At 38.1% G+C, this 26785-nt stretch overlaps 3 protein-coding genes across 4 annotated transcripts; 1 reads left to right on the top strand and 2 right to left on the bottom strand.

Moving 5' to 3' along the window:
• Positions 1-1189: 1189 nt before the first annotated feature.
• On the bottom strand, positions 1190-5659 carry LOC137128953 (dehydrogenase/reductase SDR family member 11-like). 2 transcript variants are annotated; one of them, XM_067507676.1, is made up of 7 exons: positions 5376-5659; positions 3611-3820; positions 3267-3445; positions 2325-2454; positions 1617-1709; positions 1456-1521; positions 1190-1342 (listed from the first exon to the last, which is right to left on the bottom strand). In XM_067507676.1, exons 1-7 carry the CDS (start codon positions 5505-5507, stop codon positions 1286-1288), a joined length of 867 nt encoding a protein of 288 aa, XP_067363777.1. In that variant the 5' UTR covers positions 5508-5659; the 3' UTR covers positions 1190-1285. The 2 variants fall into 2 exon arrangements, with proteins under 2 accessions (XP_067363777.1, XP_067363778.1); XM_067507677.1 differs by having other exon boundaries at positions 3267-3361; positions 5376-5655.
• A 2772-nt stretch (positions 5660-8431) lies between these two features.
• Positions 8432-18234, top strand: ca4b (carbonic anhydrase IV b). The gene is made up of 8 exons (XM_067508751.1): positions 8432-8571; positions 8757-8801; positions 8896-9060; positions 10897-11042; positions 11160-11252; positions 11858-11924; positions 12479-12642; positions 15368-18234. Exons 1-8 carry the CDS (start codon positions 8511-8513, stop codon positions 15551-15553), a joined length of 927 nt encoding a protein of 308 aa, XP_067364852.1. The 5' UTR covers positions 8432-8510; the 3' UTR covers positions 15554-18234.
• Positions 18235-21728: 3494 nt separating this feature from the next.
• Positions 21729-25122, bottom strand: si:ch211-105f12.2 (RIMS-binding protein 2-like). The gene is made up of 5 exons (XM_067507762.1): positions 24709-25122; positions 24195-24351; positions 22729-22850; positions 22563-22634; positions 21729-22480 (listed from the first exon to the last, which is right to left on the bottom strand). Exons 1-5 carry the CDS (start codon positions 24928-24930, stop codon positions 22415-22417), a joined length of 639 nt encoding a protein of 212 aa, XP_067363863.1. The 5' UTR covers positions 24931-25122; the 3' UTR covers positions 21729-22414.
• Positions 25123-26785: the final 1663 nt, after the last annotated feature.

Below are 26785 nucleotides of genomic sequence, written 5' to 3'. Positions count from 1 at the left end.
CTCATAGAAACACTTTGCCATGTAGATAAGATACAGCTGAGGCAACAATAATCACTTTATTGGACCCACCCTTCTGCCTTTTGTTAGAGGGAAATCTGCAGCAGAGATCCTCTGTCAACCACAAAAACCAAACTCTCTGTGTGAGGTGAGATACAAGCACGATAGCATCAGGTATAGGTGTTGTTGTTGTTGTCTTCCTCACATTCAGTAATGGATGAAGTACTCAACAACTGTAATTAAGTATATGCACAAATAAACAAACAATAATGTACTGTAGTAAATATGTATAACTACCCGCCGGAATTTCTACTTAAGTAAAAGTAACTAAGTACATGATTTATATTTTACTTAGTATAAAAAGTAAAAGTAGTTTTTTTGTCCTTCTTCTGTGAACCAGTGCTGCTTCGTCTTTGGGGGGACATTAACTACTTAGTTATTCATTATCATAAAAAAATTAACAAAGTAGTTTATTATGAAATGTGTAAAGTGATGTGATTTTAACGTGTAACGCAACTTTGATTAGAACTGTAATGGAGTAAAAAGTATAAATATTTGCTTTTATATGTGGCGGAGTAAAAGTCAAAGTAGCCATAATCAAATCTACTTAAGTAAAGTGCAGATATGTGAAGAAATGATTTAATTACAGTAACGAAGTACTTGTACTTCATTCATTTCCACCTGCAAACAGACTTTAAGGCTCAAACGTGCATCATGGCTTATTTTTATTGTGCTACCTTCATGCTGCCATCTGACAGTCTGACTCTTCAATGTTAACTACATTTATATGTATTAACTTTTAAGTAGTTGCTTTTTATCCATTAATTTCAGGGCTTGGAACAGTTATTACCAATCTCAGTGGTTCAGGTTAAACCTGAAAGAACAATATGTTCATGTTGTCCTGAGGTAAGAATCTCTTTGCCTCTCCGGCAATGTGATCCTCTCTCTCTTTCCTCTTTCTTGTCCGCTCTTTTATTCAGGCTCTCAGCTCCCAGAGCCCCACACCTCCTGCGTTACATTCACAGAATGGGAAAAAACATGCAAATCAGATCTCAAAACCGCAGGTTTAAACCCTAAACTTGTTGCTGTGAAGCGAATGCACTAACCACAGTGTCTTTACATAACACAATATGTTTTGTCACAAATTAACTCATAGAAGCAAATTTTTTTGTCAAATTGTTCATTTATTGGAGAACTGTTAAACAGGAGTCCACTCTAAATGAACATTTAAGCGACAACAACCTGCCCTGTTGAAGATGAGGCATGTGTCATAGCACTATTTTGGCCGTCACACAGCCAAGGGCAATGACACCTGCCCCACTGCTTGCACCTGGATGTCTTCAATCTAAACGGTAAGACATGTGAAGGTTATCTCATTGCAGGTTAACTACTGATACTTTACAGTCAACAAGCCAGAAATGTGTGAGATGAATCAAAGCAAAAGGATGATGAAAATACCTGCACATTGGGAGGGGCACTCAGGACGTATATAACAGCATTCGCAACATCCACCGCTTCCAAAGGCTGGAGGAGAAAAGTAAAACGTTACAGAGGGCTTAAATGGTTCAACTACATTTATACTGTCATAGAGGAATGTAGGAATAATATGTAGCCTGCACCTTAAATTGAGAATATTTAGCAACAGCTTTAGCGGGATTGTCTCTGTGAAGGCGCCAAGCAAATTCTGTCTCCACCATGCCAGGAGAAATGGACTGAAAGAAGGGATTTTCACAAATGAGGGAATGTCATTAAATCGTCTGCATTTGTCTAAAAAGTTCTAAAATGAAAAATATGAATCCCATTGTCCCCACATTAGATAAAGGAAGACTCTGGCAAGAGAGAAAACACCAAAGAGAACACCAATGTCAATAGACTATCCACCAAGACTTTGTGTTTTTAACATTGAACTAAACAAATCGACAGTCGAGGGTTTATATGCATTTATGTATTTCTGTACTGATATGTGGGGAGTCCGCCCACTTTTGTGTTATCCAATAAAACAAACACAGGCCAGCAGCAACTTAATACAGAGTTTACTAAAACAAAGCTTTTGGCCTCCAACAGGAATGAAGGCAGACAGCGGTCGCTCCTCCTAGGGTCCGTGCTGCGACCGGCTGACATCACTGCGATCTCACCTGCCAGAGTGGATCTCACATTTACATTTACGGACGCAATTGGGATAAACTGACCGTGTCTAAACTTAAGTGTGTACCTTTTGCATGAAATATGTCAATAGTGGCATCATAGCAGGTTTGAGGTGCAGAAAATCTGAGAGTAAAACATGTTTTTTTTTCGCAGAGCTACTGACAGTGATTACAGTGACTTACTGTGGCTCTGATGTTGGTGTTGGCATCACGCAACTCCTGCCTCAGGCTCTCTGTCAGGGCCGTCACAGCAAACTTGGTGGCGGTGTAGAAATGCATATCAGTTAAGTGAAGTACCTGATGTCCACATACGCTGTAACAGAAGCAGATTTGGGCTATGACTTGAAAGTCAGCAGAAGCACACATCTGATCAAATTCCCTTCTACATGTGAAGTTTGAACAACATCTATCAATGGTCAGTTAACTAAAAACCACAATAGACTGGGTGATAGAAGAAACAAGTGTCAAACCCTTTACTAAAAAGTCTAGAGCTGCAATAATTATTCTATTTATTAACTGGTATTTCATGACTATTTTCTGTAGAGTTTCCACATATGTTTATGTTGCTGAGGGTTTCCCTAGATTTTTTCAATGGTATAATAACATTTTTCAGATATTTTCTTATGTTGTTTATTACTTGAGTCAAAATGATTTAGATGTTCAGATCTTATAATTATTTATACTTATGAGATGATAGATTTTTGCCCAGGTACCTTCTTTTTTTTGTATATTTTGTTAGGGAGATACATGTTTTCTTGTGAACATTGCCATATTTCATGGAGTCTGTTCTGGATAGTGAGACTTTGCAACCTTTGTTTTGTTAACTAAATATCTTCAGGTTTCAAACTGTTGCTTAGACAGTTCTGAGTGAATTTCACTATTTTAGGATTTGTTACAGACTGCAATTCATTAGGAAAATACAATAACAAGTAAAGTAATTAATAAAATAATATTGTTTATTAGTCCCATAAATGGTTATCATATTACTAATATTATGTTTCTAGTGGACTGCAATAATTACAGTAAAATGTGATCGGTGGTGAGGAAATATTTCAAAATATTAAATCAACAGAACTATACGTCATTAGCATGAACATCAGTCAGTATTACTGAGGGAGACTTTACCTGTTGATGTTTACAATGTGCCCATCGTCCACATTCCTTTCTTTCATAGACTGATAAGCTTCACGCGTGCATATACTCAAAGCAAGCACGTTCACCTGCAAGACATCAAGCGGTAAATAGAAATTTGGTGGAACAGCTGATCCCAGAGCTGTGCAGAAAGACTCGTTGAATCGGTGCCGCTGTGTAAAACAATGCAGTCAGCATTTGTCAGACTGTAATGTTCTAGAAAAAAGTGTCTCATTTCCATGGAGTTTGATGATTTGTGAATTTTCATGCTATGTGGTGTTTTGTAAAACTGGACAATGAGACACTTTCGACTATGAAAATCAACCTTAAGCTCTTACATTCAGTAGGTTCTTCCAGCCACTGGTTTTGCCACTTAAAAGTGGCTCTGGAAGAGCCAGACCAGCATTGTTGATGCAGACATCCACCCCTTTGTGCTGCTCTTTAATGGCAGAGAACATGGACAAAATCTCCTCTTCGTTGTTCAGATCGCACTTGAAGGGCATGAACACACCACTGTAGCCTGCAGTTTGACACTCAGCTGCCAGTATCTGAAATAACAAAAAAAAGATGCGAGACCATCAGCTTCAGGAGCAACTTTTGTCACAAGTTTTTACTAGAACTATGTCCCAAACCTCCCTTATTATGAAGATTTTATTTTAATTTGATAACGCTAATACATGAAGAGCTGTGCAGAATGTGGTAGAGCGTAAAGAGAGAACCAGAGATGTATCAGAGCTGGGGGAGAGGGGGTGGGCTGAGTGTGATAGACTGACTCCCAGTATACCACATTTTGTTGTAATTTAGCTTTTAAGTGAAAATATATATATAAATATATGTATTTTACAAACCTGAACCTACTTTTATTTGTAACTTAACTGTTGTGATGATGGGTGTTTATATTAAACAATACCAAAGTTCCACATCATGAGCTGAACAGACGCAGTAAAAAAGCACCAACGATCTTGTCTATTTCTATGTCTGCTCTGCTGTCATAAGACTTTGTCAGGGCTGATGTTAAGGCTTTTTACAGAAACTTTCTCTTGACCCTCCGAAAATGTTCCTGACCATCCTAAATTATAACTGTGTCAAACCATAAACAGACCTCAGTTTTAGGGCCAATTAGCCACATAGTCCACAGTTGCCGCATCCATTCAATTTATGTCCTTATCTGTGTTTAACAGCACCACTTCCCTTTTTCTTTTACAGATTAATGTTTTATTTCACAAACCTTAATAACAATGCTCGTAAGGTTTGGTTGTAGCAGGTGAGGTGACCTGCCTGTGCTATAAAACATTACCTGTATCACTGATGGATGAATGATGGAGGCTATCATCTTTTGACATCAACAGGAGTGTCCTTTCTCACGAGAAAGGAAGGTTTGAGAGAGATGAAAGGTTTACAGCCAACATAATGTGACCATTTGTGTGTGTGTGTGTGTGTGTGTGGTTTCCTGTCAGCTGATTTAACCAGGAGTCACAAGAAATGCAATGGAATAAATCAGTTTTGCACACCCATAACACTAGCTTACACAATGGTGCCAGAGCAAAAGATCCTTTGTATAGTGGGACTGACCCTTTTTTGTTTCTACAGTAACAACATTATAAAATATTTGTAATACCCTTTAACAGTAGAGGAGGAAGTACTTTACTTGAAAGTACTAATTAACTAATTTCATTATAAAAATACAAATTATGTCCAATGAATTAAATTCTATGTGAACACTTGATACTGTTGTAGGTGCGTAAGTAGGAGCAGATTTCAAATAGACTTTCTTATATTCCTTGGTTTTGGATTAACGTATCTACGATCTCCTTAATGTTTACTTCCACAAATATTGCAAATCTAAAACATTTTCATTAATACCTGATGTTGGATAATAGTTTGTAAATAGTTTTAAAAAGCCTCATTTTAAGTTCTTAAGCTGCTTTGAACAAAAACCTAAATATGAAAAGTAAGTTCGTGAAATAACGTTAGTATTGACGTATTTTGGCGTTAAATTTAATTTAAATCGTCTCACACGTTCACTTCTTGTTTTAACGTGACCATGAACCAGGTTTTGTTGAGACATTTACAGAATGTAACTATATTAACTTCAGAACAAACCTGTAACTTTTCGATGTCCCTGGCACAGCCCACCACCCTCATACCGAACCGGACCAGCTCCTTGACTATGGCCGCCCCGATTCCGACCGAGGCTCCGGTCACCAGAGCCACTCTTCCCCTCCAGCGGTCCATAGGAACTGGTAACTTGCAGGATCAACAGAGACACACTGGCAGCAGCAAAGGATTGGCAGCAAAGCCGAACCTGAGCTCCAGGAGTCGAGTACTGATGAAGGCAGACCAGTGGGAGTGGTTGTGTTGCAGGCGTGCATGTGTTCTTACAGTGCTTCCCTCATTACCACTGGGACATACACTGGGACTACTGCCTCACTTAATTTATGCTATAATATCTATTCTTCAAGCGCCCCTGGAGCTTTTGCAGACTTTATCATGTTGTAAATAAATAAATAAATAAACAATCTATACACAATGACCAATAATGAGAAAGTGAAAACACTTTTTTAAATGGTGCAAATTCATAAAAGTCAAACATGGAAATCACACACTTTGCTGTAGCGCTTCAGTTTTTGATCAAGCGTATCGTGTTTGATTTAAATTTTATTTTCTATTGCTTTGAATGTTACACTTATATAGCGCTTTTCTACCTATTGGCAATCAAAGCTTTTCACACTGCTTCTCATTCACCTCTTCACACTCATAATCACACACACACCGATGGGGGAGCTGCTGTGCAGTTGGCCAACACTCAACGGAAGCAACTAAGTTGGAGTTCAGGTTCTAAAAAGATGACATATTTTCTTCTTATTTTCTTTCTTTATATATTTTCTTTTGCTCATTAGTCTGAATATTTGAACAGTTTTACAGACTGCAGATCTTTATTTATTTTATTTTTTTTGTTCAGATCAGTTTCTTTGTTTGTGTGTACAGAATTTCTGCCCTATACATAAGTTTTGCAGGGCAGACAATCTGAGATGTACAACCATGATGAACTAATTTTATAAAATACGCTAAGCATAGGCTGCAGCCACACGATACAGGTTTACAAAGAGAGAAAAATGTGTGTGACCCAATAACAAACCATTGTCATACTAGGTTGTAACTTTTATACCTTATGTGACCAGATTGTTCTCATGAATCTCATCGTCTTAACAGAGATTGATTTTAAGCCATGTCAGTAGCTGGCACTATTTTGACTGTTTTATAATGCAACAAAGAAAAATAACTTACTTCCACTTTATTGTTGTTTTATGAATCTGTTTATATATGACTTCTGAGAAAACTTTTTAACTGTCCCCAATCCCACCAGCCACGATAAAACTCAGCATTTACAATAAACTCAATAATTAAAATGATATATGGATAGATATGTAGATATATGGATGTGTTCTTTTTGTGTAATTACTCAGGACAGTATAAAAGAACGGATCATAAAAATGACCTTCATTCACCCACTACACAAAGTCCAGAGGAACAGGTCACACGTCCCTGTTCTATGTAAAAATTATTTTCATGGTTCTAGCAAATTTCTGACTTTCTGACTCTCTGATTCTCTCCAGATGTTTCTCTAGAAACAGAAATTAAATCTGGAACTAAAACACTTTGGTCACACATTATTAAAAAAAATAGGAAAATGTTGGCAAACACACAGTATGACACATTAGTTATACTGTAGCAGATCCCTTTATTTAATTCTAAGTTCTCTAGCAACAACCACACCTATCACATATTTAGGTTTCTGAGTTTTTTGAGAATTTAGCATGTTGTAATGTGTCTTTTTATTTACATTTTGGACAACATTCCAGCTTTTCTGTAAACAGAGTTTTTTTAAACCATGCAACCCTAATGGAGTTTGTGAATCTGAACTACTAGGTTTGGGTATGATTGTCAATAGAACGTTGAAACATATCAAATGTTGAAACAGGAAATGTTGTTTTTTTTTTAGAAAAGGTTTTGCTCTTTCTGAATTTGATGGCAGCTACAGCTTTAATGAAAAAAATGTATGACTGTACTGACTGTACTGTACATATGTATGAAAATGTACTGAAGTGGATGTTATTAATACTAAGCATTGAACATTCAAACCACACGTGGTAATGGGCCTTAAGGAGCCCACCTGACTCTCTGTAAGCCCATCTACACTTTGATTTTACACTGCTATCAAACCAATCAGGATCAGTTCAGCAGTGTGTTTCACTGCCCAGGTGGTTAAAAAAGGAGAAAGAAGGTCAATAAACACGAATGCAGTGACATAACAAAGGTTGGAGAGCTGTGGCAAAGAAGGCATAGGAGACAGTATAAATAAAACTGGGCCAGTATTTAGGCAGAGAGACAGATTTGGGAAGTTGGGGCACAGCTGTGCAGGTGTACGGGGAACAATCAGGGCAGGAAGGAGGATGCAAGTCTGCAATGGCAGGACTGTAGTCACAGACAAATGAGGTCTTCCTGACCTCCTGACCTCTCCAGTGTGCTCTACCTATTTTTTTTATCTCTTTGTGGTTTTTTTTACCTCTATGACGAATTTCTTTAGCCTAATGACAGATTTTTGACCAACAATGAAATCACCTTGGGATTTGTACAAACAGAGGAAACAACAACGGATTCCAAATGCAAATGCACTTGACAAAACTTCAAGACCTTTTATCTACTTGTAATTCAACTAATAATTGATTGACACACGCCTGGCTATTGAACAGCAGAGCAGCCAACTGTCTCGGCTGTAAGTACTTATGATGCTATTAATTTTAAAGGGCTATCAATAAATATGATTGTAATTCCTACATGGTTTATCAGTATTTTTCAGCAGTCTCTTAAAGTAAAGCTGACAGTCTAAAGTTAAAGGACATCTTTGTTGTTTGATTTGGAATCTATACTTAAATACAATACACAAGTTATAATTTTACAAATTCTAAAGGTCACAAGGTGTTTATTCGACTATCTTAATAGCATTGTTAACGCCAACCCTTGTGAGTAAGGGTCCATCCATTATCTTGATAATATCAGGCTTCAGATAGGACTGTTTGCTATGTTTTACTGGTCAGAAATCAGAAGTCATAAATCTAAAACATGCAGAGTAGGCGGCATAGTAAGGAGGGCCGACCTGCTTTATAACGGCAGGTTGGCCGTCATTAAAGCATTGAGCACAGCAGACTCTGATAGATACAGCACAAATACTGCACAATGCTGTTTGTACCTATTTTCTTATTGTTTGCATCGGCCATGGAGATCGTCTCAGGGGCAGGTAAGTTCTCTAAGGAATATGCTCTCAAGTGAATTTAAAATTGAATACATTTTTCAGAATATGTTCATAGACAATTTTTTGTAAGTAATTTGCTGTGGAGAGAAACAAATCCTCCACTGTAGGGCTGCATTGGCTCTTGATGTTTTTCATTCTCTACCAAATAACTTTTAAACCTGTTGTCCCAGAATGGTGCTACCAGTCCCAAGTTAGTTGCAATCACAGCTGTTCAGGTAAACTTAAAGACTTGCTGCTGATATTCATTGTTTACATCGAAAAGACAGTTTGCATTATTGGAGTTTTCTTTTTCTATTTTTGCCTACAAAGGTCCAGATGCATGGGGAGAGGTTTTCCAGCCCTGTCGTGGTCGATATCAGTCTCCTGTTAACATTGTTACTAGGAGAGTCCTTCGAGATGATTGTCTCGGTCCCTTTGAACTTATTGGCTATCAAAATACTTTTCATGGAAATTTCACAAACAATGGTCATACTGGTAAGTCTTTGTGATAAGTGAAGTTAAGTTTTGAAAGAAGATTGGTGCAGAGACAATAAGGATATATGCTTCTGAGTGATTTGAATCAGTCAAGCTAAGGTTAACTGGCTGTATAGCAAATATCTCAAAGGTGCTACTTGGTGGTAACTGGATGTGCTTGAGATTCTTGAAGTTGTTTCACCTCTCATCCAACAGTCCTCTTAAGCTCTAACTGAATGGTCATGAGTCTCAGGTGTTTCAGCTCTCTGGCTAGAACTTTTACATTGCTTTCTTCAAATGAATGTCTTTTGTCTGCCTCTCGAATATGTAGTCTGGACAGCCAGACTAGCAGCCTTTGCACTAGGTTTTTTTTTGCTCTTGATCTACGTGCAGTACTATCACCACTGGACAACACATGGGAGAAAGAGCCACAGACATCTGAATGGGCTGCACAAAACAGACCTACTGTAGTTATAAGACCTATTGTGCACAAGAAAAAAGCATCGACCAAAACTCGCAAGGAAAAATACTTTGCAAAGTTAGACTATAATTTAATAAAACAATGCTGACAAGCACTATAGCGAGTGTGAGATAGAAAAATTAACATGATAGAGCATATAAAAATAAACATCTTAATAATAAAGCTGCAAGTGCATAGTTGGCATTATTGGATTACTGGCGACAATGATGTTGATGAAGTTAGTTCACCAGCTTCACTCTCTAGCTGATTTCAGGTAGTGTGCAGGTGGCTGAACGCTGATGTGGCTCCACATAATTTGTCAAACGTCCATGGCCAGAAGCCATGTCTTATCAGTGCCAAAACGCAAGCAGTCCCTGCAATAAAGTTGCTGCTTTGTTGTTGCCCCTGTTATTGTTTGCTCTCCTTCATACTTATGTAAACTTTATGGTATTTCAAAAGCCTTTGTTTTCTGTTTCCATATTCTTCGCTAGGCTGTGTAAAGGTGAAAATACCGTTGTGAACAAGCAGCAGCTTCACATCCCTCGACTGTACAGGAAGCTGCACTGCATTAGCTTTTCTCAGGCAGATGCAAACCAGTTTTTCAATACAGAGAACATCAAGTTCAGACTCCTGAACTGAACTCTCAGAACCTGGGCTGCTGGCTCCTGACCACAAAAATATTATAACTTCTTATAGAGACATAATAACAGTAATACTACGATTAAATTTGGCTCAAACTCTCTGTCAAGGCCTCTGGTTTGCATACAGTGCATTCTGGGAGACCTCGTGTCCAAAGTGTCCTCAGTGAAGCAGGTGTAGCAGGAACACTTCCGTTTATTAGATCTGTAATTGGTTAGATGCGAACTTTGAATTGGAACAGTACTTTGTCTTTGACTGATGAAATTTCACAAGCCTGCTAGAACACAAGTACAAAGAAGAAGGCAGATTGAGAAACAACTGTGGTCACTATCATTGGTTAATGCTCTCTCTCCCTCTTCAAGATAACAATCGATTTGGCTTCACTTTGTTGTTTTGGCAATGCCCCCGATGGACTTTTAATCACAGGGTCATAAAATTAATACAGTATTTTTACCTATGGGGCATTGAAGCAGTTTTCACAGTATTTGTTTTGTTCTATATTTGTCTGTCATGTTGAGAAAGTTTAGTGTCTGAATAAGAAACATGTAATTTTATGTGTGGTCATTTTGAGATAAATAAACATAAAATATTGTAAAAACTGTAAGATTGACGTCCCCTGTCCAATGTTTGGCTTAGTCTGTGTTTTGGGTTGTAGTTTTATTTTCAGAGATGTTCAGCTTAAGTTTTCTTTTTAATTTGGCCAACATTCATTTTTTTTGTGCCAAACATTTTTAATGATGACTTCAATAATTTTCTAGTTCAACTGGATTTGCCCTCAACTATAAAGATTAAAGGAGGAAAATTGCCTGTACCTTATAAGGCCATTCAGGTCCACCTGCACTGGGGCAAAGAAGGAGGACCAGGGTCTGAACACTGGATTGATGGAGAACAGTTTCCAATGGAGGTATGAAACATGAGGATAAAAGTGTGTACTATATTCATATCAGTGAAAAGTTACTTTGAAGTTATAAGAAAAAGATGCCAAAAGCAACAACATTGACATATTCTATCCCACTGACAGATGCATATTGTTCACATAAAAGAAGAATATGACTCTTTATCCCAGGCTGTAAGAGATCGCTCAGGTGTAGCTGTTCTAGGATTTTTCTTTCAGGTAATTTAATTTTAATATCTTGCAAAAAATTCAATGTTTTGAAGTAGTTATCATAAAAATATAAGAGTGTGTATTTGCTTAATTTTGGAAATATGTTTTTCATATTTGTGAAAATATATATATTTCATACATAAAGAAAAAGTCAGTTTTTGCAAATAAATCAAGAAATACATAGTTAAACAGCACAAACACTGTGAAATGAAGTAATCACCAGTTATAAGCAACTTTACAAAGTACAGTTTGACTGTCATATTTCAATAAACAATTATTTATTTATTTTTGCAAAGGAAATTCTAACACAGACAGAAATAAAACATTTATTAGGTTAATGTTAGAAACCGAATATATTTTCTATGATTTTCTATTGCAACAACATAAACCCTTCAGAAAAATGTTGTTGTTCCACAGTTATTTCAGAGTCTCTGTTGTCAGGACACACACTGTATTTTCAGTATGTTTTTATATTTTCAGGAACTATGCACTGATTGACTTGGCTCTTATATCTGCGTCACCATCAGTGTGATACAAATCATTTACTGTAGGTTTTTTACATAAATGTTTGTTAGCTTGGTAAGTAACTTGAACATGTCGTTCTTTCATTCCAGGAGGGCAGATCTGCAAATAAGAATTTCGATCCCCTTATAAATGCTCTCAAAAACATCACACAACCCTGTAAGTAGTGTCTGCTGTTATGGTACAGGGAAAAAAAGAAAATAGTGTTTTACGATCCCCCACCCACGTTGTCTACAGAGAATGTGAAGTTACATTACATTTTGTAAGCGGTGGATGAAGTACAACTACAAAATGTAGTTAAGTAAAAGTACAAAAATGTACTCCAGTAAAAGTTAAAGTGTTACGCTGACATTTCTACTTAAATAAAAGTAATTACGTGAATTATAATTTATTTAAAGTATTAAAAGTAAAAGTACTTATTATCTTTCTTGTCCCTTTCTGTGAACTGGTGCTGCCTTATGTTTGTTTTTAAACACACAGAAATAATTGTGCTATATCAAAAAAATCACTGACCATCATATATTGACAATATCAAATGACCTGTATTCGCTGCTGGGTTTTCGTGTGTGATTTGTCAAGTTTACATTCTCTACAGTGTCCTACTGTAACTGCGCTGCTAATTGTTCTTATTGTGACATAAAACAACCATATTGCTGTTTAATATTTATTTTATGCTTCTTTTTCATGTTTTTGTTAATACTTTGTAAAACCAGCAAGCAGCACAACTCTGTCAGGTGTGTCCCTGCAAATGTTCATTCCTCCTCAAGAGAGTCTGACCAAGTACTTTCGCTATGATGGCTCCCTCACTACACCCAGCTGTGATGAGGCTGTCGTCTGGAGTCTGTTTGAAAACGTTGTTCTTCTCAGCAGGACACAGGTTATTATTGTCACTACACCTAAATACACCTTTTCATATGAGCAGTCATATGAGTCAACTTTGGGAAATTTCTGCACGTACCAACACACCTAACCCTGTAAACACAAGCTTTTGTTTGTCACACTGTCACATTATAAAGAAGATATGATAAATGTGTTAACAATCAGGCCTTAACTTGGAATTTCTGGCCACTTTCTGAATGCAAGTCCAAAATTCGCTCTCTTTTAGCTCTTGTTTGGCTCTTATCACTACAAGTGGTCATTTAATCTGCTGTTATTATAAACATTTTGATTGGAGAACTTTTAAAGGACACCTTCACACATTTTCAAATCTGTCTTTAACTTATAGTCAGGTGTTCATATGAATGCTAGAACAAGCTTTGTTTGCTGTATTCATTCCTCTTGTTCATACAGAACGTGAAGAGATTGTTTCTTTTTATTCTGAAAAATTCCTCCAGATGACATCACTTGGAGGAATATTCAGTTCAAATTATATTATCTTGTTCCTTTTAGTATGGGGTTTGTAATCATGGTCAACCTGCTTTTCCAGAGCTCCCCCAAATTACATCATCTAAACTCCCTATCATGAAAAAGTCCTCTGGATGATGTCATCAGGAGTTTTTCAGTTAGTAGCAGAGAAATATTTTATTATAGGGAAATCAGAGGGAGAATGCAACCGCAAGGGGGCACAGGACAGTGTCTTCTTGTACCAGTCCCAAGTCTGGATAAATGCAGAGAGTTGTGTCAGGAAGCACATCCGACAAAAAACACATGCAAAATTAAACTACCATGGGTCAGATAGGAAGAGAAATGGAGTAGGATTTATCCTGAAAGAGGAGTTTGTGAGGAATGTTCTAGAGGTGAAAAGAGAATCAGACAGGTTGATGAGTCTGAAGCTGGAAATTGAAAGCGTGATGTTCCATGTAGTTAGTGGTTATACCTCACAGGTAGGATGTGAGTTAGAAGAGAAGGAGAAAATCTGGAGTGAGATAGATGAAGTGATGCAGAACATCCCCAGAGGTAAGAGAGTGGTGATTGGTGCAGATTTCAATGGACATGTAGGTGAATGGAACAGAGGTGATGAGAATGTTATGGGCAGATTTGGTCTTCAGGACAGGAACACAGAAGGACAGATGGTGGTTGACTTTGCAAAGAGGATGGAAATGGCCGTAGTGAACACTTTCTTCCAGAAGAGGCAGGAACATAGGGTGACGTATAAGAGCGGAAGTAGAAGCACTCAGGTGGACGACATCTTGTGTAGATGTTGTAATCTGAAAGAGATCAGTGACTGTAAAGTATTGGTAGGGGAGAGTGTAGCCAGACAACACAGGATGGTGGTGTGTAAAATGACTCTGGTGGTGAGGAAGATGAAGAGGACTATGGCAGAGCAGAGGATGAAGTTGAAAAAGGAAGAATGTTGTGTAGCTTTCAGGGAGGAGCTGAGACAGGCTCTGGGTGGTTTGGAGGTGCTTCCAGATGACTGGACCACTACAGCTAATTTGATCAGGGAGACAGGTAGGAGGGTACTCGGTGTGTCATCTGGAAAGAGGAAAGTGGACAAGGAGACTTAGTGGTGGAACGAGGAAGAACAAGAATGTATACAGAGAAAGAAGAAGTGGGACACTGAGAGGACTGAAGGAGGACTGACATATGAGGACTTGTATTCTAGGTTGGACACTAAAGAGGGAGAGGTGGATTTGTACAGGTTGGCCAGACAAGAGATAGAGATGGGAAGGATGTGCAGCAGGTTAGAGTGATTAAAGATGAGGATGGAAATGTATTGACAGGTGCCAGGAGTGTGATGGGAAGATGGAAGGAGAACTTTGAAGAGTTGATGAATAAGGAAAGTGAAAGGGAACCAAGAGTAGAAGAGGTGACTGGTGTGAAGCAGGAAGTAGCAAAGATTAGTAAGAGTGAAGTGAGAAGGACGTTGAAGAGGATGAAGAGTGGAAATGCAGTTTGTCCTGATGACAAACCTGTGGAGGTATGGAAGTGTCCAGGAGAGGTGGCAGTAGAGTTTCTGACTAGTTTGTTTAACAAGATCTTGGAGACTGAGAGGATGCCCGAGCTTAAGATGTTGAGGTTCTCTTTGGGAGAGACGAGGATGGACAGGATCAGGAATGAGGACATTAGAGGGACAGCTCATGTTAGATGGTTTGGAGATAAAGTCAGAGAGGCCAGATTGAGGTGGTTTGGACATGTTCAGAGGAGAAACTGTCAATATATCGGTAGAAGGATGCTGAGGTTGGAGCTGCCAGGCAGGAGGTCTAGAGGAAGAACAAAGAGGAGATTTATGGATGTAGTGAGAGAGGACATGAAGCTAGTTGGTGTGAGAGAAGAGGATGCAGAGGACAGAGTTAGATGGAGACACACGATTCGCTGTGGCGACACCTGAAAGGGAACAGCTGAAAGTAAAAGAAGAAGAAGAAGGGAAGTCAGAGGGAGGTTTAGAAACATTCTTGTAAATTTACATCCTAAACTAAAGTCATAGAAACTTAGACTTTAGTTTTTAAAGGATTGTATAAACAGAAGGAACATGATTCAGAGTTCAAATGGACACATGTCTATTATTTGAAGACATACTCAAATAACTGGGAACATACCTCTTAAGTAAAAACTGAAAATAAAAAGGTATTTCTACTGTTTTTATGTAATGAATTTGTCATTTTCTTACCTCAGAGGTGAAATTTTCATGTGTTTGTTGTTCTTTCATCTTCTTGTTGCAGCTCGCTGCATTCTCGCAGCTTAAAGTGTCTAATGGAGAGCAAATGGTCAAAACCTACAGACCAGTGCAGCCCTTGAATGGAAGGCCGGTGTATTACTCTAGAGGCCATGTTGCTCTGGTCAGCAGTGGATTAGTCATCATGACAACGCTTCTGTCCAGTGCAATATCCCTGCACACTGCTGCATGACAATCCAATTTGTCAATGTCAAGTGTAAAATTATGATTGTATGATGTGTAGCACTGTTTTATATCAGCTAATTGTGAAACTTTATGCAATTAATTAATAGATAAAATATAGGTTTGATTCCCCCTTTGTAAAGAATAACTCTTGCCACTATAAAGGCATGTTCTTCCATTACAGCAGTGATGCTACAGGTGGATAGAAAATTGTAAAAAAAGAAAAAGGGTTATGCTGTGTGTCCCCTTTTACATGTCACCTAAATGAAATCAATGCAAACAAAACTGTAAAAACTGTCACTGCAGTAAATTAATATTTGTGAGTAAATGTCAATCAAAATGCTGCAGCTAATTTGAAGAACTGGATTTCAATGAAATGATGAAAACCAAAGACACAAAACTTCAATTAATTCCATTCAATAAACACACTTTAGTTAAAAAAAAAAACTTCACTTCCACCTGATTCATGACCCCTGTACATTAGATGAGTTTTTGGGAGCTCAGAGCTCAGATACAGGTTTATGGGCTCCGGAAATATCTAGAACTTGGCTTTGCTAAGAATAAGTTTCTGTCAGAATTGTGATGTGTCATGTATTTAACCCCGAGATGGACAAATACACGTTGATTAACAAAGTTAGCTACTGTGTCTGTGTATATTTACTTGGTATATTACTTTTCCAAAGGGTTAAGGTCTGAAAGACAGAGAGTCAATAGTGAAAATGTCCAATATTTCATCCATCACATATGAGGCCTATAAAGTTATTTAGCCACTGAAGGGCAACAGCAATCCTCAATGGCTGCAGAGTTCATTTGGTTGTGGTGTATCCCCACAAGGTTTACATTGCTGTGGTGTCTCAGTGAGTGTTTCGGGAGGTTTGAGGTCGGGTTTTTCACGGTGGAAAGAATCTTACCTGCACAAAATGTTCATATTACAATAATGTTCTAATCATCTTTTGTCCTGACAAAATCAAAGTACTGCGAATATTTACAGCCCCTGAATCCAGGCCCTTTCATCTTCCAGCCAGACTACTGCTTATGGTGCTGCTAATAGTGACGTGTCTAAGAAAGTATGATAACCACAAATATTTAATGTCAGATTTTAAAGCAATTTTTGCTGCGGTGACAACAAGCATAACATTATAACAAGCTGTTTTTAGAGGGAGTAACTGGAATATTATTACTGAGACTTCTATTGTACTCATTACTAGGGTACGTGATATTATTACAGTAACCCAGCTCTGGGTTGGTCACGTGGTTACTTCATATTGCACTGGGTTTTTGCAGTACAGCTGTTGTGGCAATGCAAGTTCATGACTTTGAGGGCCTGGTTACTGGAAGGGAGTATGACATTCATCTAGATGTTAAGACAGCAGCTAGCATGGTGTGCTATGATTGTCTATGGACAACGGCCAACATGTTGCTATGATCTTCTTCTTTCTTCTTTTCCTTTCGTCTGCTCCCTTTCAGGTGTCGCCACAGCGAATCATGTGTGTCTCCATCTAACTCTGTCCTCTGCATCCTCTTCTCTCACACCAACTCTTTGGTCTTCCTCTAGACCTCCTGCCTGGCAGCTCCAACCTCAGCATCCTTCTACCGATATATTCACAGTTTCTCCTCTGAACATGTCCAAACCACCTCAATCTGGCCTCTCTGACTTTATCTCCAAAACATCTAACATGAGCTGTCCCTCTGATGTACTCATTCCTGATCCTGTCCATCCTCGTCACTCCCAAAGAGAACCTCAACATCTTAAGCTCTGCTACCTCCAGCTCTGCCTCCTGTCTTTTCTTCAGTGCCACTGTCTCTAAGCTGAACAACATCTCTGGTCTCACCACCGTCTTGAACATCTTTCCTTTCATTCTCGCTGATACTCTTTTATCACACAACAAACCTGACACTTTTCTCCACCCGTTCCAACCTGCTTGCACTTTCTTCTTCACCTCTGTTCCACACTCTCCGTTGCTCTGAACCGTTGACCCTAAGTACTTAAAGTCCTGCACCTTCTCCACCTCTGCTCCCTGTAACCTCACCGTTGCACCTGGGTCCCTCTCATTCACACACATCTATTCTGTCTTGCTGCGAGCTTCCACTACTTTTTCCCACAACTTCATTGTTTGGCTCATCAGCTTTATTCCTCTGTAGTTGCCACAGCTCTGCACATCTCCCTTGTTCTTAAAAATTGGTACCAGTACACTTCTCCTCCAGTCCTCAGCATCCTCTCACTGTCCAAGATCTTGTTAAACAAACTAGTCAGAAACTCTACTGCCACCTCTCCTAGACACTTCCATACCTCCACAGGTATGTCATCAGGACCAACTGCCTTTCCACTCTTCATCCTCTTCAACATCTTCCTCACTTCACTCTTACTAATCTTTGCTACTTCCTGCTTCACACCAGTCACCTCATCTACTCTTCGTTCACTTTCATTTTCCTCGTTCATCAACTCTTCAAATTACTCCTTCCATCTTACCATCACACTCCTGCCACCTGTCAGTACATTTCCATCCTTATCTTTAATCACACTAACCTGTTGCACATCCTTCCCATCTCTATCTCTTTGTCTGGCCAACCTGTACAAATCCACGTCACCCTCTTTAGTGTCCAACCTAGCATGAGTATACCTAGCACCATATCAAATTCACCATTGTGTCTATTACTCAAGCTGTGATGTGTCAGCTGTGTAGACAAACACGGGACTTAAAATAATATTATAAAATTAGTTAGAATATTAATATTATAACTGTATTAAAGACATTTGTGTGAAAAATGTAAATAAAGACATTTTACTGTTATTTTGAAAATTTCCTCCACCTACTGTACCATACTGTATGTTTGCCTTAGCTGGTTTCTGGTCAGTGTCACCTCCACTAACATCCACCATGTGGCAGCACAGACAAGTCCGAGTGACTGTTAAATTAGCAGCTGCAGACTGTAGTGAAAAAATGTGGATGTCCTCGGACTTTTTCATTGGCGTCTTTAGGACTTAAGTTTCAGCTTTTATTATGGTTTGATAATAAACCCACAGCCACAGTGTCAGGTAAAAGCTCAACATTTGAGCAGGCAGAAACAGGACTGGTGGCCAATACACTGATCAGCCTTGACAATACCACTTGTGGTCTTCATGGTGTCATGAGGACAGAGGTCAGCATGGCCACTCTGAGCAGCTCACAGCTACACATACATAGAAAACGTGATCAACTGTGTGCAGAGGTGGTAGAAGTACACAGACTAAATACTCATGTCAAAGTGCAAGTATTGGCCTAAACACATTCTTCACTACAAGTATTACTTTAAATCTTTTACTTGAAGTACTAAGCAGATTATATGTATTTTACTTTATGTACAAAAGTAAAAGTACTCCACAAAGAAAACAATGTAATTTAAAGAATACTAAATATGACACAACTTGTACCATTATTAATTTTAAAAAAGGTCACTGTTGGTCACTTTATGTGCTGACAGGTGGTTATTCCAAAAAGGATACCTTAGCATTTACTAGTAATAATAATGTTTTTAAGAAAAATATGTAATGTTTTCAATTAAAACCAGTCGGTAGTTTTAATGGAAAATGTTGTGACCATTCAGTGTATGGTGGTATATTGGCATTAAAAGTTTGTCTGTTTTCAGCTGTAAATCCAGCTACAGTACCAGTTTACAGCAGGGGAAGATTGATTTCCTGTGAGATCACAGGTAAAACCCAATCAGTCTGGAACCTGGGAGGATAATACCTACTAGTGTCATTAGATGCTTGTGTGTTTTTGTCACCCTGGCACTATCTATATCACTCTAAGTACTCGAGGAGATCACTGGATTCAATCCCATGTTGCACAGGAATAGATGTCTGATGCATGCTCAGCCCTTGACAGTGTTGAGATAATCTGCAGGATGCAAGGTCATTCTGTCCTGCTGCAGATGTTTGTTCTTTTTTTAATTGAAAAGAGAATAAAAGTGAGTGAGCCTGAGAGAAACTAAGAAAATAAGGGTTTAGTAGCTCTTTTCTTACAGCAAACCAAGCGTTTTCTCAATCCCCTGCATTTACAACTTTATGTCTGCTACAGTACTGTAAACTACTTGTCTGTCTTTTTTTTTTTGGTTTCGCTAGGACATCTTTTTCTCAGTTTGTGCACACCACCCATCCCCCACTTCCTCTTAGTTCACTTGGTGTGACTCTGAGGTTTGAGTTGTCTTGACAACAGAGGACACAGGCCGTCTCTGCTCTATTTGTGAAGTTTCTGTTGTTGCAAGCATATTGCACATTTGCTGCTGGGATAGGGAAGAGGCTCGCACCACCATCCCCCACCCACACCTTGTCTGAAACATGCAGGCGTGAATGAGTTCTCAGAAATATAAATGAGATATGAAGCTCTTCGTGTCCTCTTCAGTAGAGGTTGATAAATACAACAAGGCTGTTAAATATAACATACTCCATACTTCTATTCCTCTTATACACATCTAACATCTGCAAGATCTCTACAAACTATCTGTGTGCTAAGAATATTTGGTTTGTTTGATCTCCTATCATTATGTTGCAGTCAAAGTACGGCTCAGTGCTGCGTCTCTAAAGACTATTTTGTCCTGAGATAATTGCTACTTATCCATATAAATTATTAGTGCGATCAATATATTTCTGCTTTAGGGTCTGGTTTCTTTTTAAAAAGCAGGTGCTGCCTTGTAACTCTACTGTATGTCCTTAAAAGGGATGAGCTCACACTTGGCAATGCTGGTGCAGACTTCATGGGCGTAGGCTTTGAATATACGTCTGTGTGTGTGTGTGTGTGTGTGTGTGTGTGTGTGTGTGTGTGTGTGTGTGTGTGTGTGTGTGTGTGTGTGTGTGTGCAGAAAAGGAAAATACTGTAAACTTAAAGTTGAATTCTGAGGTTCTGGCATTATGGGTATTTATACCTGATAGCTTGTATTTAAGGTTGTATGTACTGTAAAAAGATGCATATTATACTTATAGTAGTCGTAGTTGCAGACCTACAACTACCTGGAGAAGCTACAATTTCTTACACAAAAATATAATTTTAAACATCCAAAATTAATTCTTTCTCAGCAACATGAAAACATATTTTGTATTTTACAACACATAAATAAAACTTCAAATACTACTCCAACCCCTGTGTGTATATGTGTGTGTGGGCATGCAGTGGTATGTGCACGTCTGCATACACTTCCCTTCATGTATAGTTTTCTGTGTGTGAATTTGTGTGTGAGTGTATGACTGTTAGTGCTTCCTGTGGTAACCACGTGATTTTGGCGGGGTTAATAAAAAGATCACATTCACTTCTGGGTTTTCTTTCTTCTGTGGAGTCCAAATGCTGGTAAGACCCTGACAGCAAGTAACCTTGTTTCAAATTTTGATGACTATGCACTTACTTGTATCTTTTCAATGAAAATTCCCTAATATGTACAGGAGTTAGTGTATGGTGTGTTAATGTGGCACTAATGTCCTCTTTCAGCACAATTTTAGGCAACATCTCTGTTAACTGGTCTTGGTGCTGATGGTGACAGAATAATGAAGTGTTTTCATGTTTCTCTCTTTTAAATGAGGAATAAGGTTGTTCTCATGACTTAATTAGTCAAACCATGCCTTTATCCAACTTATCATGTCTTCAGCGTTTCCAGTGGAGCATCCAGAAGCTACTGATGTACAGTGTTGTCACCCATAAAGTAGAAAGCACTACTAAACTTCACTACACAGTGTAGTGTTTCCTACTTTATGGATGAGTATACTGTTGGCTGCAGAGGAATGTAAAAGAAGAACCTACCAGATTCTGTAAAGCATTCTTATACTTTTAGGTGATCATCATGCTGCTGTCATTTATATATTATTTTTATTTATTTTTTAATAATTGTTGCTCAATGGTAGAAAAATAGCAAATGTGAAAACATGTAGTAAAATCATACACACAAAAAAAAGAAAGAAACTAAACCAGGTAAGTACTGTACCAATTCAGGTTTATTTATTGTAATTTACAGCTTTTCTATTATTAGAACACTAATCATTTTATTTATAAAAACCTTTGTTTTACATAAAATTTTCTGAAAAAGTGAAAGAAAATTTTTCTAAAAAAACTATAGCCAATTTTAGAAAATATATAAACAATGTGTAAGGCAAATATGGATATATATGCACAGAAACTGAATCTAAAACTGTATTATTAAGGCTACAATTATCTAATAATTGCTGTTAGATATGATTCAAATAGTTATTTGTTTCACTTTCTATCACATTTACTACATATAAGAAATTGGGCCTTTTGTAAAAGTGTATGAAAAAGCAGAATTGTGAATGTAGCCAGGCAAATAAAAAGGGACTCTATGTTAAATTTATTCCATCATTCTTGATTTTTTTTTTAATGAAACAATTTGTAATTGTCTTTTAACTTTTCAATAAACAAATAATCTGGGCATTGTATGATGAGTCATTTTATTTTGCAAAATTTAGATCAGTAATACTGGGTTAAAACCATAATGTGCAAATTATGCAACTGCTAGCTTGATGCTTAAAATAAATCATCTCATGCTTCACCATGCTCTGCACACTCCCTCAGAGAAATCATCTTTATGAAATTACATTAAACAGAAAGATACAAAATGTAATAATCAAGCAGAAATCATTGCTGTGCGCGTCATTAAAAATAAATTTTAACAGTGAATATTTTTGCACTGTTGCCATTCCCATTCAATGAGTCAGTATTCCAGAAGGCTTCAAAAGAACCTCTTCACCTTAAAATAATTTATGAAATATATAAAAAAAAAAAATATTTGAAAAACCTGTAGCTTTATAGCTGCCTGTCATACATATATTTTTGACACATAAAACAGTTGTGTTGCACTGTGTGCAAACACCCCGGCGTCATGTTTTATTCTAATCCCAGGGTAGAGGCTGCAGAAAGTTGGATGGAACCAAACCTCTTCGTCCGTGCAGATCTCCCTAAAATTGAGATTAGCGTTAAGCTGAACTATAGTGTACCTAAGTGTGCATGATAAGTAACAACTGTGATATTACCACTCACATAGTAAAATCCATCTTGATCCATGTCACCTAGCACATATATGATGTCTCCTGATCGAAAGCCAAGTTCAGCCTGCAGCAGAGGAAAGTCTGAGTGTTTTCTTTGCTGTAAAACAGTAGGCGAATCCGAAGACATGATGTGCTTCGTGTATGACTGTAGTGCTCACCTCACTGTCCATGTTCGGCGAACTTTCCCATGGATCATAGTCAAATAAGGCCACCATTCGTCGAACAACACCCTCATCAGCGATGCTGGCTGTGTCGCTCACATCTGGCGTTAAAGATATACCTGTTGCACAAAACAAAACAAAAAAAACAACATGGGTAAATGAAAAATCCTCAAATCATCATCAAACAATCATCAAACTAATCCACACACACTCACATGCACACACACACACACACACACACACACACACACACACACACACTCAGTATTTCTGTAACTGCTTTTACTTCTTCTTATTTTGTTCTTAGTATCTTTGTTTAGCTTTGGTAACTTCCTACAATTACACACATTCATCTCGGGTTGCAGCGGAGCGAAAACAGTCTCTCACAGACGATCAGCTTCACTACTTTGTTCAGCACTAGTGTCGCAGTAGTTGTTGAAGGTGAACATTATTTTTCCTAAGGGTGATTTTCTGAGGCAACTACCATTGTGTTAGTGTTCTCCATTGGTGGAGCATTACAATATACATGTACTCAAGTAAAAGACTGTATTTTAGTAATTTCGATTCTTCATACTTCAGTACATCTGTCATATTATAAACCAAGAAGATAGTTCAAATCCTAAAATAACCTACATTATATGACACGGACTACTGGACACGTACTAGTTGATCAAGTGACTTAATTTTTCATGAAAAATTGCCACACGTCATAATTTTTGTTGCCCCAACTCATCTTCAGTCACAGTAAGCTGAATCATTATGAGGTGTCAACTATTGTGGACAAACCAAGAAGTTATTTTGAAGTTATTTAGAAGTCTGGGAAACTACCTTTCTCACTATTTCCACGTGTACTACAAACCAGTAATAAATGGCAAAGAAACAAGCAGAGTAAAAGCTATAACAAAAAAATACTATATGAATTTGCATATTATCAGATTTACACTCAATATATATATATATTAAGTTTCAAGTACATTTTCAAGATAATATTTACATAACTTTTAAATGTAGGTGGTTTACAAATGAATTAGCATGTTACATGTATTTACTTATACAGTATTTTTCCAATTTATGACATGGTTTTATACTCACTGCGTTAATCTGACAAATGTAGTATTGTGATTTTACATACAACAATTCAGGTCAAAAGACCTGAATTGGTCAAAAGACCTTTAAATATATATAAAAGACAGGATCTATTATTACAGACCAAAGCACAGCTTGGATTCATGCAAGGCCACTGGTTAGAAAGCCACAACTAAAAGCAATATGATCTTGTTTGCATACGAAAACCAGCAGAATCATCCGTGTTGGCACATTATCTTATAACACTTTGCTGCAGAGAATTTTACATTGTGGCACAGCTACTTATCAAAGAAAATGACTGGGGCCCTTCTACCATCACTGTTGTTCTTGTCAGTGAGCTAATGCACAATGTCCTGATAAAAACTGAGGGTTGGTACCTGTGTGGTCCACAGGAAGGAATCCCTGCTGCATGAGAACATGCTTCACATACTCATCATCCACTGGGATTTCAGCCACCATGTTGCTTGGTACGTAACCACAAAGGCCACCAGACTCCCCATGATAAAAACCATCTGAGTCTTTGTCTCCAAACACCTGCAACACACTTTTATCACTTAAAGTTCTGTAAGAAAATAAAATACTGGTGTGTACATTATATGTATACAGTAGACAGACTGAGTAAAAAGGTGGCAAATCACATCACTTAGTTGGAAGTGGTGACAGGAAACAGAGCAAAGAGCTCATATCTATGTTCACTTTGAGCTGGCCTGAATCTAGCACAAACAGGAAACACCATCATACACTTTCAAGCAAGTTTTTCTAATTGATGAATTGAGGAACTCAAACATAAGTTTCCCATGACAGTGCTGCACAGAACACTTTATACTAGAAAGTGTTATGCTACTGCGGTACATTAAATTACAAAAGAAAGAGATGCCACAAGGATCTTACCTTGATGATCTGACCTGGTACGAAAGGCAGCTCCTCTGCAGCCGTGTCAGGGTTGGGAGACATTGCAGCAGGGTTATATGGGTAAAGTGCCACAAAGAGTCGAATGGTGGGTATGGACACCTGACTCGCAGTCTCCAGTTCCCACTCTCTGAGATCCTCAGGAGTAGCAATCCTCAACTCATCTGGGTATATCAAAACATCAAATTCCAGCCTCGTCTCCATTTACACCAGCGCGAGCGATCGACTGTCCACTTGGCAGACAGATGGCCGCTGCGCCCAGCAGATCGCTCATTACCCTTATCCTAATTTGAGGTATCTAAGCTAAGCAGAATGGACACTAATCCTCTTTGAAGCAACTAGACAGACTCATGAGTTCAGCACTGCCGGTGGCATTGTAAGACTGAAGCATGAAAAGTGGTAGTTTTTTTAAAAAATTGGCACAATCTGATCTGGGTCAGCGTGTCGTTCTTTTAGAGTGGTTCTGACTTCCATGTGACACCTGGAAATCCCCCAGGGTCCATTGTCAGGTTGTAGGCCCCACTGCTTCCCACCTATACTGCCACCCTCACATTACATTACATAAACTCCACCACCTCCATGTTCACACAGTAAAAAGACCTGCAAACAGCCTCTTTGTGCTGGTCATTTGATATCTCTGTATAAGAGAATGTTGCTCATGAATGAAAATCCGAAATAAAAAGGATAAAATAATCTGGGTCACCTGGACACGTTGCTTATAGTACTTTGCCCACTTGTAGAGCAGCCTATTGAGAATCACCTGGATGCAGACAAAGATGCTCATCTTTTAACCTTGTCCACTTACTTCAGATATGTGTAGTAAATTTTGCAGTGAATATGAGAATTGTCACCTTGACTAATCCTAACTACTCAATGTTACTTCCTAACTGTAACCATCTTCATCTCAAGGTCCATTCTCTGTCAAAATTTACAACTTCCTGCTAATATTCGTAGTTGGCCATTTTTTTCTCTGGAACCACAGACTCCTACAAATATCACTATAGAGTGCATACATTTTACCACATTATGGAAACATAGGTTTTTAAATTGTGCCATTGCCCCAGAATCCAGTTGTTATAATCTCCTGATTTTCTCAAAATAATTTTTTGTTCTTCGTGATTAAAAACAACAACTGAATTTAAACATAACTTTGACATTTTGTGTATAACTTCTGGACCTTTGCATCATGTCTCCCTACTTATTTAACTATTGATGCAGAAATGTAGTTTCAGTTTAAGCTGTTCAGGTACAATATTCATACTCTTAGCCTTGGTGAGTCTGAAGAGGTACTGTTTCTTTTTACGTCCTGACCCTTCCTTTTACCATGACTCGACCTAGTTTACACGTCACCGAGAGTCAACACTTCCCCTCTTTACCTCTAGGTCACCAGCTGATAATCTCTTCCTGCTGAGAGAATTAAAAGACCATTCTTTCTTTCCTCTCCTCTGTGTGTGTGTGTGTGTTTGTGTGTGTGTGTGTGTGTGTGTGTGTGTGTGAGAGACAGAGAGAGGAAGTTTGAGAGTGTGAGATCTGGAACAAGAAAGCGGGAAATCTGAAAGTGTATTTAATACACCCAGCCTTCACATTTTTAATTGATTTTGTTTTTCAATAAAAGAAGTGCATGAACAGCTCTAAACAGAAAGATTTTCAACGTTTCATTGAATTACAGTAAAATAAATGATTTGGACAACCGTGATGGTTTTAGTTCTGGGCTTTTACTCTTAATAAATTATTGTTACAGTGTACTTTTCCTTAAGCAAAGTGATCTGAATATTTCCTCCACCAAGTTTTACATCATAGCATGTGTAAAATCAGCACCACATGCATTTATATATTTATAGGTCCAACTGTAAGTGTAAATTATCATGCTCTGGTTAATTGTTGGAGTGATATATTTATGTGGATGAGGACAATACTGCTCACAGCTCCCTCTTCTGGATGAAAATTTAAATCAAAGCATTTAAAAATGATCATCCCCAGCTGTGCAGTGCCCGTCCAAGCTCGATAGAAATTGGGGAGGGCTGCGTCAGGAAGGGCATCTGGTGTAAAAACTGTGCCA

This window comes from Channa argus, chromosome 6, assembly GCF_033026475.1.
Source record: "Channa argus isolate prfri chromosome 6, Channa argus male v1.0, whole genome shotgun sequence".
NCBI classification, from domain to species: domain Eukaryota; kingdom Metazoa; phylum Chordata; class Actinopteri; order Anabantiformes; family Channidae; genus Channa; species Channa argus.
The sequence above is the reverse complement of the archived record's forward strand: the minus strand, read 5'-3'. Positions and strand labels throughout refer to the sequence as shown.

Bases quoted from the DNA above. Each gene is read 5' to 3' on its own strand.
- ca4b (XM_067508751.1), top strand. From the start codon at position 8,511: ATGCTGTTTGTACCTATTTTCTTATTGTTTGCATCGGCCATGGAGATC. The intron at 8,802-8,895 runs GTAAACTTAAAG...TTGCCTACAAAG, and splicing joins TTGCAATCACAGCTGTTCAG to GTCCAGATGCATGGGGAGAG. The intron at 12,643-15,367 runs GTTATTATTGTC...TTCTTGTTGCAG, and splicing joins TTCTTCTCAGCAGGACACAG to CTCGCTGCATTCTCGCAGCT.
- si:ch211-105f12.2 (XM_067507762.1), bottom strand. From the start codon at position 24,930: ATGGAGACGAGGCTGGAATTTGATGTTTTGATATACCCAGATGAGTTG. The intron at 24,352-24,708 runs GTAAGATCCTTG...AGTGTGTTGCAG, and splicing joins TACCAGGTCAGATCATCAAG to GTGTTTGGAGACAAAGACTC. The intron at 22,481-22,562 runs GTGAGTGGTAAT...TCTCAATTTTAG, and splicing joins ATCAAGATGGATTTTACTAT to GGAGATCTGCACGGACGAAG.
- LOC137128953 (XM_067507676.1), bottom strand. From the start codon at position 5,507: ATGGACCGCTGGAGGGGAAGAGTGGCTCTGGTGACCGGAGCCTCGGTC. The intron at 2,455-3,266 runs GTAAAGTCTCCC...CTTCTGTTACAG, and splicing joins CACATTGTAAACATCAACAG to CGTATGTGGACATCAGGTAC. The intron at 1,522-1,616 runs GTGCAGGCTACA...TTTCTCCTCCAG, and splicing joins CTAAATATTCTCAATTTAAG to CCTTTGGAAGCGGTGGATGT.